The 9,908-nt window shown below is 46.2% G+C and overlaps 1 protein-coding gene across 2 annotated transcripts in view; it reads left to right on the forward strand.

The window, feature by feature from the left end:
• Positions 1-794: 794 nt before the first annotated feature.
• The window catches only part of slc9a5 (solute carrier family 9 member A5), a 34,153-nt gene continuing 25,039 nt past the window's right edge, over positions 795-9,908 (forward strand). Inside the window, exons 1-3 of one of the 2 annotated variants that reach the window (XM_027281224.1) lie at positions 795-845; positions 5,616-5,918; positions 6,047-6,210. In XM_027281224.1, the coding sequence (XP_027137025.1) occupies positions 5,663-5,918; positions 6,047-6,210 (420 nt within the window). In that variant the 5' untranslated portion in view covers positions 795-845; positions 5,616-5,662. Of the gene's footprint in view, positions 846-2,377; positions 2,957-5,615; positions 5,919-6,046; positions 6,211-9,908 lie in introns of those variants that run through there. The other variant, XM_027281223.1, reaches the window with a different exon arrangement.

Consider the following 9,908-nt stretch of genomic DNA (forward strand, 5'->3'; position numbering starts at 1 on the left):
TCACACTGACGTCCCACTCTGTGTTTTATATATTTTTTATTCAACAGGAAGTTGAAGATGAGGATTTGTTTTGTTGTTTGTTTATCATTTTTTACACTGTTGCCAAGCAACACTATCAACACTTCCTGAAGACTTGAAGGCTGTCCTCCAATCAGATCCCTCGGTCTATAACTTCCGGTTGTTTGTTTATAAACCGTCTCACCTGTCCTGCAGACCCTGAAGGCATCACGACAACTTCAACCTGAAGTTAAACTCTCATCAAAAGAGTCACCCCGGACGTCACTGATGACCTGCGTCTACCTGCAGTGTGTTAGAGCGGGCTGGGCGGGTCACATGTCGGTGTCCTCCTCCTCCGTTTACCGTGTGTGGTGTGTGTGTGTGTGTGTGTGTGTTGAACACCGGCTCCCGGCTCCCTCCCCCTCGGCTCCGTGTCCTCTCCGTGTCTCGTGCGTATATAAGTCCGGTGAGGGGATGTCAGCCCGCTGAGCTCCGGAGAAGATGCCGCCGCCGCGGTCTGTTGCTGCTGTTCACGGCCGCCGCCGCCGCCGCCGCCGACCTGCACCACACCGGCGCTCCGCCGCTCCGGGGACCGGGGCTCGCTTCTCTCCGCGGTCCCCGCTCTCCCCCGCCCCGCCGCTCCTCCTCCTCGGTGAGGAATATGGGGCGCCCCGGTGTCGCCTTGGCCCGGTCCCGCGGCGGAGGAGCCGGCCGTCCCGAGAGGAGGAAGAAGGTGCGGAGCATCATCATGCACGGCGGCGGTACCGGGTGTCCAGTGGAGGTGGAACTACGTCCAGACTCCGTACATCAGCGCATCTGGCTACTGCGGGCCAGCGTGGCCAAGATCCTTAAGTCCGGCGCGGGGAGTGTGTGTGTGTGTGTGTGTGTGTGTGTGGGGTGTGTGGTGGGTTGGTGTGTGTGTGTGTGGTGGACCAGGACCAGAACTTGTCCAGACTGAAGTTTGAGCAGAACAGAGTTTGTCTGCAGGTTGTTTAACAGATTGAATGTCAAACTAACTTAAAAAACAGTCTGCAGACTGAACCAGGTCCAGTTCGAACTCATCACAGAACCGGACCAGAACTTTAACAAAGAGAAACAAAAACTCAAAAGTATTTTTAGATTCTCTCATGAACATTTAAAATATGTGGACGCCACGGAGACTACGTCCAGGTTTTAGACAGTCTGCGGGGACGTCACAGAGACTATGTCCAGGTTTTAGACAGTCTGCGGGGACGTCACAAACTACGTCGTTTTAGACGTCTCGGGGACGTCACAGAACTAGTCCAGGTTTTAGACAGTCTGCGGGGACGTCACGGAGACGACGTCCAGGTTTTTTAGACAGTCTGCGGGGAGTCACAAGAGCTACGTCCAGGTTTTAGACAGTCTGCGGGGACGTCCACAGAGACGACGTCCGGGTTTTAGAACGTGCCTGCAGGGACGTCACAGAGACACGTCCAGGTTTTTAGACAGTCTGCGGGGACGTCACGGAGACTATGTCCAAGGTTTTAGACAGTCGGTGGGGATGTCCATGGAGACTACGTCCAGGTTTTTACACAGTCTCGTGGGGTGTCACGGAGACTACGTCCAGGTTTTAGACAGTCGCTGTGGGACGTCACAGAGACTACGTCCAGGTTTAGACAGTCTGCGGGACGTCACAGAGACTACGTCCAGGTTCAGACAGTCTGCGGGGATGTCACGGAGACTACGTCCGGGTTTTAGACAGTCTGCGGGGACGCACAGAGACCACGTCCAGGTTTTAGTCAGTCTGCGGGGACGCACAGAGACCTACGTCCAGGTTTCAGACAGTCTGGCGGGGACGTCACGGAGACTACGTCCGGTTTTAGACGTCTGCGGGGACGTCGCGGAGACTACGTCCAGGTTTAGACGTCTGCGGGGATGTCACGGAGACTATACGTCCCAGGTTTCAGACAGTCTGCGGGGACGTCACAGAGACTACGTCCAGGTTTTAACAGTCTGTGGGGATGTCACGGAGACTACGTCCAGGTTTCAGACAGTCTGGCGGGACGTCACAGAGACTACGTCCAGGTTTTTAGACAGTCTGCGGGATGTCCGGAGACTACGTCCAGGGTTTTCAGACAGTCTGCGGGGACGTCACAGAGACTACGTCACAGGTGTTAGACAGTCTGTGGGGATGTCACGGAGACTACGTCCAGGTTTGAGACAGTCTTGGATGTCACGGAGACTACGTCCAGGTTTCAGACAGTCTGCGGGGACGTCACGGAGACTACGTCCAGGTTTCAGACAGTCTGGGGGACGTCACAGAGACTACGTCCAGGTTTTAGACAGTCTGTGGGGATGTCACGGAGACTACGTCCAGGTTTTAGACAGTCTGTGGGGATGTCACGGAGACTACGTCCAGGTTTTAGACAGTCTGCGGGGACGTCACGGAGACTACGTCCAGGTTTCAGACAGTCTGCGGTCAGATCATAAAGAACAGATCTGTCAGGTTGTCTTGTGATGAAAGAGTTGTTGGTTCGATTCCCGCCTCCCTCAGTCCAGTCCAAAGTGTCCTTGAGTGACATCCTGACCTCCTCGTGTCTGTGATGTCACTGTGATGTCACTGTGATGTCACTGTGATGTCACTGTGTGATAAATGTTGTAAAAACTTTGGTGGTCGGGTCATCTCAAACACGGAGCAGGTCACATGACTCGTCTGATTTATGAAATGATTAAAGTAAACGAGCAGCAGACTGAGCAGAGACAGACCAGCAGGACGCAGCCTCCTCCCCCGTCCTCTTTAGACATTTTATTCCTCCGTCATGGCTGTGAGGACACACACACACACACACACACACACACACACACACACACACACACACACACACACGTTTCCTGCTGGTGACTCATGGCTGCAGACAATAACATGCTAACATGCTGCTCATTAATGTGATTAGCTGCTCGCTGAGGCTCTGTCCATTCAGTCCAGTCGTCCCATCATGTGAGTGTTAAACCAATAACAAGTGACACACACACACACACACACACACACACACACACACACACAGCCTGATGTTCTTCTGTGGTGCAACAAAGCTCCATTAAAAACATCAGTGACTCTCAGTGTAGCTCATTCACAGACTGTAGATTCAAGTACAATAATAATAATGATGATAAACTCAGAACATGAATGCAGTGCAGGTTAGTGTTTGAGTGAGACAGACAGGATGACAGACAGGATGACAGACAGGATGACTTCTCAGTGTGAAAGACAGAACGTGCTGCACATCTTTAATGTTTGCTTCACAGCACATATCATATCAGAAGGCAGATCTGCACAATCATCAAAAAGGTTCAAAGTCTCATATTTTATATAAAGTTATAAAAATGAAATGTGACTGTTCATTTGCTGTGAGCTCATTGGCTGATAAAGGTGTCATTTATTACTTAAGAGTAATTTCTAATCAACCGTGTGTAAAGGAGCTGCTGTGACAGGTGAATTTCCTCTGTGGGATCATGAAAGTCTATCTTATTAAACGAGCTCCAGTCCAAGCTCTAACGATGGAAAACTACAGCAGCATAATGCTACCAGAACACAAGCAGAAAAACAAGACCCGTTTCACCATGTGAAAGTTTACTCTTATAACAATATTTACATTATTAAGACTAAACTTATCATGCTATAACCAGATACCATACTGTTATAACACGATAACTTATACTGTTATAACACGATAACTTATACTGTCATAACACGATAAACTATATTGTTATAACATGATAACTTATATTGTTATAACACGATAACTTATATTGTTATAACACAATAAACTATATTGTTATAACATGATAACTTATATTGTTATAACACGATAACTTATATTGTTATAACATGATAACTTATACTGTTATAATGTGATAGATTATTGTTATATATATCACGTTATAATGTGAAATATTTCATAACATTGTAGGTTTTCATGTTGTAATAATGTGATGAACTGAGTAGTGTTTCTGTTTTGCAGTTATCAGTTGTGGTTTCTGGCACTTCCTGTGTTGGTTTCATTTGACAGCCACAGAGGTTGCTGCTTGTTGCATCATTTGTTCACTAACTCAGTTTGTGTTTCTGTCTTTATCCAAACAACCTTTACACAAATATTCAAACTGTAGTCATTTGTTTCTCTTATAAGATTTTCTTGTCATTAAATTTCATGTTCAGACTAACAACATGTTCTGTCTCTGACTGATGATCAGAGTCAAACTCAGGCTGAACACTTTAAATGTTTGAGCTTCATGTGGAGCAGCTGAATGTTCTCAGTGTCTCTGTCCTCGCCGTCCGTCTGCTGTGTGGGAGGTTCATCTGTGTGTGTGTGTGTGTGTGTGTTCATATTTACTGCAGCACGTGTGTGTGTGTGTGTGTGTGTGTGTGTGTGTTCAATGTACAGCTAAATTCATGTCACATGTTTTATGTTCAAATGTTTAAATTTTTTTCATTTTCATCCAAACTCGCGTTTTATACAGGAAGTCATCATCAGGTTCATGTGGAGGTCAGACAGACGTTTATGCTGCATTCAGGTCTCGAGTCAGAAAACAGGAATTCACAGTTTGTATGGCCACAAAGAGGCAACAGCAAAAATTCAACTGGTAGAAGGAGGTAGTGAAGGAAAGAAGGAGGCAGTGAAGGAGAGAAGGAGGCAGTGAAGGAAAGAAGGAGGTAGTGAAGGAAAGAAGGAGGCAGTGAAGGAAAGAAGGAGGCAGTGAGGGAAAGAAGGAGGCAGTGAAGGAAAGAAGGAGGCAGTGAAGGAAAGAAGGAGGCAGTGAAGGAAAGAAGGAGGCAGTGAAGGAAAGAAGGAGGCAGTGAAGGAAAGAAGGAGGCAGTGAAGGAAAGAAGGAGGCAGTGAAGGAAAGAAGGAGGCAGTGAAGGAAAGAAGGAGGCAGTGAAGGAAAGAAGGAGGCAGTGAAGGAAAGAAGGAGGCAGTGAAGGAAAGAAGGAGGCAGTGAAGGAAAGAAGGAGGCAGTGAAGGAAAGAAGGAGGCAGTGAAGGAAAGAAGGAGGCAGTGAAGGAAAGAAGGAGGCAGTGAAGGAAAGAAGGAGGCAGTGAAGGAAAGAAGGAGGCAGTGAAGGAAAGAAGGAGGCAGTGAAGGAAAGAAGGAGGCAGTGAAGGAAAGAAGGAGGCAGTGAAGGAAAGAAGGAGGCAGTGAAGGAAAGAAGGAGGCAGTGAAGGAAAGAAGGAGGCAGTGAAGGAAAGAAGGAGGCAGTGAAGGAAAGAAGGAGGCAGTGAAGGAAAGAAGGAGGCAGTGAAGGAAAGAAGGAGGCAGTGAAGGAAAGAAGGAGGCAGTGAAGGAAAGAAGGAGGCAGTGAAGGAAAGAAGGAGGCAGTGAAGGAAAGAAGGAGGCAGTGAGGGAAAGAAGGAGGCAGTGAGGGAAAGAAGGAGGCAGTGAGGGAAAGAAGGAGGCAGTGAAGGAAAGAAGGAGGCAGTGAGGGAAAGAAGGAGGTAGTGAAGGAAAGAAGGAGGCAGTGAGGGAAAGAAGGAGGTAGTGAGGGAAAGAAGGAGGCAGTGAAGGAAAGAAGGAGGCAGTGAAGGAAAGAAGGAGGCAGTGAAGGAAAGAAGGGAGGGAAAGGTCTGTTCAGGTCTCTAACTTGTGTTTCTCATCCTGCAGTGTTCCATTTCTCTCAGCGGTTCACCACCGTGGTTCCGGAGAGCTGCATGCTGATCCTGTTGGGTCTGGTTCTGGGCGGGGTCGTCCTCATAGCCAATAAGAAGCAGCTGTACCAGCTGGAGCCCGCCCTCTTCTTCCTCTTCCTGCTGCCGACCATCGTGGGCGACGCAGGATACTTCATGCCGGCGCGCCTCTTCTTCGACAACCTGGGAGCCATCCTGACGTACGCCGTGGTGGGAACGCTGTGGAACGCCTTCTGCACCGGGTTCTGCCTGTACGCCGCCAAACTGCTGGGGGTCATAGGTCAGTGTGAGGTCACGAGGAGGTGTTACTGATCAGCTGATCCATACGTTTGATTTGAAATTCTTTGATTCACTGTGATTGTGGCGCCCACTGTAGCCAGCAGTTAACGTGTGTGTGTGTGTGTGCAGACGAGCGCGTGCAGGCCGACCTGATGGACTTCCTGTTGTTCGGAGCGTTGATCTCGGCTGTTGACCCGGTGGCGGTGCTGGCCGTGTTTGAGGAGGTTCACGTCAACGACACGTTGTTCATCATCGTGTTCGGAGAGTCGCTGGTCAACGACGCCGTCACCGTGGTGAGACACACACACACTGTAAATACAGAAACATCTCATAATGTTGAATGATTGATGACTGATTGCCATGGCAACAGAGCTCACAACACCTGTGATTGCTGTGATGTCAGCAGGTGTGTATTCACAGAGTTTATTTGAACAAAGTTCGTCAGTATGTTCACGCCGACAGCAGCCGTCTGTCATCCAATCAGCTGAGCTCTTTGGCTCTAGAGGAAGCATCACGGCGGGGCGTTCCTTTAATGTTTGATGACGAGCAGAAACTCCGAGTTTGAGTTCAAAATGAGATTAAAGAGTTCAGAACAGATTAACGCTGCTAATTCTCAACAGAACTCTGAATATGAACTAACCCACCACTGAGAGAAGGAAGAAAGGGAAGGAGGGGAGGGAAGAGTGAAGGAGGTGAGGGGAGGGAAGAGTGAAGGAGGTGAAGAGTGAAGGAGGTGAGGGGAGGGAAGAGTGAAGGAGGTGAAGAGTGAAGGAGGTGAAGAGTGAAGGAGGTGAAGAGAAAGACTATTCATAATGTGAACATCATGAATCAAACTGACTCCACGTGGTCTCTGAAACAGTCATCACTGTTTATGAGGATCATTGTTTAGACTAATGTCTTTGAACCGTCTATGAAATGTAACATGTAAAGACTGAGGCTGCTCAGCAGTGATTGGGATTGATGTCTCTGATATTTTCACACTTTGATGAAGCTTTGAACTCTTTCATTGATCATCTGTTCTGTTCTGTCTGTTCTGTTCTTCTGTCTGTTCTTCTGTCTGTTCTGTCTGTCTGTTCTTCTGTCTGTTCTGTCTGTCTGTTCTTCTGTCTGTTCTGTCTGTTCTTCTCTGTTCTGTCTGTTCTTCTGTCTGTTCTTCTGTCTGTTCTTCTCTGTTCTGTCTGTTCTTCTGTCTGTTCTTCTGTCTGTTCTTCTGTCTGTTCTGTCTGTTCTTCTGTCTGTTCTTCTGTCTGTTCTGTCTGTCTGTCTGTTCTTTTGACTGTTCTTCTGTTTATTCTTCTGTCCTGTCTGTTCTTCTGTCTGTTCTGTCTGTCTGTTCTTCTGTCTGTTCTTCTGTCTGTCTGTTCTTCTGACTGTTCTTCTGTCTGTTCCTCTGTTTATTCTTCTGTCTGTCTGTTCTTCTGTCTGTTCTTCTCTCCTGTCTGTTCTTCTGTCTCTTCTGTCTGTTCTTCTGTCTGTCCTGTCTGTTCTTCTGTCTGTTCTTCTGTCTGTTCTGTCTCTTCTTTTGTCTATTCTTCTGTCTGTTCTTCTGTCTGTTCTGTCTGTTCTTTGTTATTTTGTCTGTTCTGTCTGTTCTTCTGTTCTGTCTATTCTTCTGTCTGTTCTTCTGTCTGTTCTCCTGTCTGTTCTTCTGTCTGTTCTTCTGTTCTGTCTGTTCTTCTGTCTGTTCCTCTGTCTGTCTGTTCTGTCTGTCCGTTCTTCTGTCTGTTCTTCTGTCTGTCCTGTCTGTTCTTCTCTCTTCTGTCTGTTCTGTCTCTTCTGTCTGTCTCTTCTTCTGTCTCTTCTGTCTGTTCCTCTGTCTATTCTTCTGTCTGTTCTTCTGTCTGTTCTGTCTATTCTTCTGTCTGTTCTTCTGTCTCTTCTGTCTATTCTTCTGTCTGTTCTTCTGTCTGTCTCTTCTTCTGTCTGTTCTGTTTGTTCTTCTGTCTGTTCTTCTGTCTGTTTTGTTTGTTCTTCTGTCTGTTCTTCTGTCTGTCTCTTCTTCTGTCTGTTCTGTTTGTTCTTCTGTCTGTTCTTCTGTCTGTTCTGTCTGTTCTTCTGTCTGTTCTTCTGTCTGTTCTGTCTGTTCTTCTGTCTGTTCTTCTGTCTGTTCTGTCTGTTCTTCTGTCTGTTCTTCTGTCTGTTCTGTCTGTTCTTCTGTCTGTTCTTCTGTCTGTTCTGTCTGTTCTTCTGTCTGTTCTTCTGTCTGTTCTGTCTGTTCTTCTGTCTGTTCTTCTGTCTGTTCTGTCTGTTCTTCTGTCTGTTCTTCTGTCTGTTCTGTCTGTTCTTCTGTCTGTTCTTCTGTCTGTTCTGTCTGTTCTTCTGTCTGTTCTTCTGTCTGTTCTGTCTGTTCTTCTGTCTGTTCTTCTGTCTGTTCTGTCTGTTCTTCTGTCTGTTCTTCTGTCTGTTCTGTCTGTTCTTCTGTCTGTTCTTCTGTCTGTTCTGTCTGTCTGTTCTTTTGACTGTTCTTCTGTCTGTTCTTCTGTTTATTCTTCTGTCCTGTCTGTTCTTCTGTCTGTTCTGTCTGTCTGTTCTTCTGTCTGTTCTTCTGTCTGTCTGTTCTTCTGACTGTTCTTCTGTCTGTTCCTCTGTTTATTCTTCTGTCTGTCTGTTCTTCTGTCTGTTCTTCTCTCCTGTCTGTTCTTCTGTCTCTTCTGTCTGTTCTTCTGTCTGTCCTGTCTGTTCTTCTGTCTGTTCTTCTGTCTGTTCTGTCTCTTCTTTTGTCTATTCTTCTGTCTGTTCTTCTGTCTGTTCTGTCTGTTCTTTGTTATTTTGTCTGTTCTGTCTGTTCTTCTGTTCTGTCTATTCTTCTGTCTGTTCTTCTGTCTGTTCTGTCTGTTCTTTGTTATTTTGTCTGTTCTGTCTGTTCTTCTGTTCTGTCTATTCTTCTGTCTGTTCTTCTGTCTGTTCTCCTGTCTGTTCTTCTGTCTGTTCTTCTGTTCTGTCTGTTCTTCTGTCTGTTCCTCTGTCTGTCTGTTCTGTCTGTCCGTTCTTCTGTCTGTTCTTCTGTCTGTCCTGTCTGTTCTTCTCTCTTCTGTCTGTTCTGTCTCTTCTGTCTGTCTCTTCTTCTGTCTCTTCTGTCTGTTCCTCTGTCTATTCTTCTGTCTGTTCTTCTGTCTGTTCTGTCTATTCTTCTGTCTGTTCTTCTGTCTCTTCTGTCTATTCTTCTGTCTGTTCTTCTGTCTGTCTCTTCTTCTGTCTGTTCTGTTTGTTCTTCTGTCTGTTCTTCTGTCTGTTTTGTTTGTTCTTCTGTCTGTTCTTCTGTCTGTCTCTTCTTCTGTCTGTTCTGTTTGTTCTTCTGTCTGTTCTTCTGTCTGTTTTGTTTGTTCTTCTGTCTGTCTGTTCTTCTGTCTCTTCTTCTGTTCTGTTTGTTCTTCTGTCTGTTCTGTCTGTTTTGTCTCTTCTTCTGTTCTGTTTGTTCTTCTGTCTGTTTTGTCTGTTCTGTCTGTTCTGTCTGTTCTTCTGTTCTGTCTGTTTTTCTGTCTGTTCTGTCTGTTCTTCTGTTCTGTCTGTTTTTCTGTCTGTTCTTCTGTCTGTTTTGTTTGTTCTTCTGTCTGTCTGTTCTTCTGTCTCTTCTTCTGTTCTGTTTGTTCTTCTGTCTGTTCTGTCTGTTTTGTCTCTTCTTCTGTTCTGTTTGTTCTTCTGTCTGTTTTGTCTGTTCTGTCTGTTCTGTCTGTTCTTCTGTTCTGTCTGTTTTTCTGTCTGTTCTGTCTGTTCTTCTGTTCTGTTTGTTCTTCTGTCTGTTCTTCTGTCTGTTTTGTTTGTTCTTCTGTCTGTCTGTTCTTCTGTCTCTTCTTCTGTTCTGTTTGTTCTTCTGTCTGTTCTGTCTGTTTTGTCTCTTCTTCTGTTCTGTTTGTTCTTCTGTCTGTTTTGTCTGTTCTGTCTGTTCTGTCTGTTCTTCTGTTCTGTCTGTTTTTCTGTCTGTTCTTCTGTCTGTTTTGTTTGTTCTTCTGTCTGTCTGTTCTTCTGTCTCTTCTTCTGTTCTGTTTGTTCT

The sequence above is a fragment of the Larimichthys crocea genome, chromosome VIII (genome assembly GCF_000972845.2).
Source record: "Larimichthys crocea isolate SSNF chromosome VIII, L_crocea_2.0, whole genome shotgun sequence".
In the NCBI taxonomy this organism is placed as follows: Eukaryota; Metazoa; Chordata; class Actinopteri; family Sciaenidae; genus Larimichthys; species Larimichthys crocea.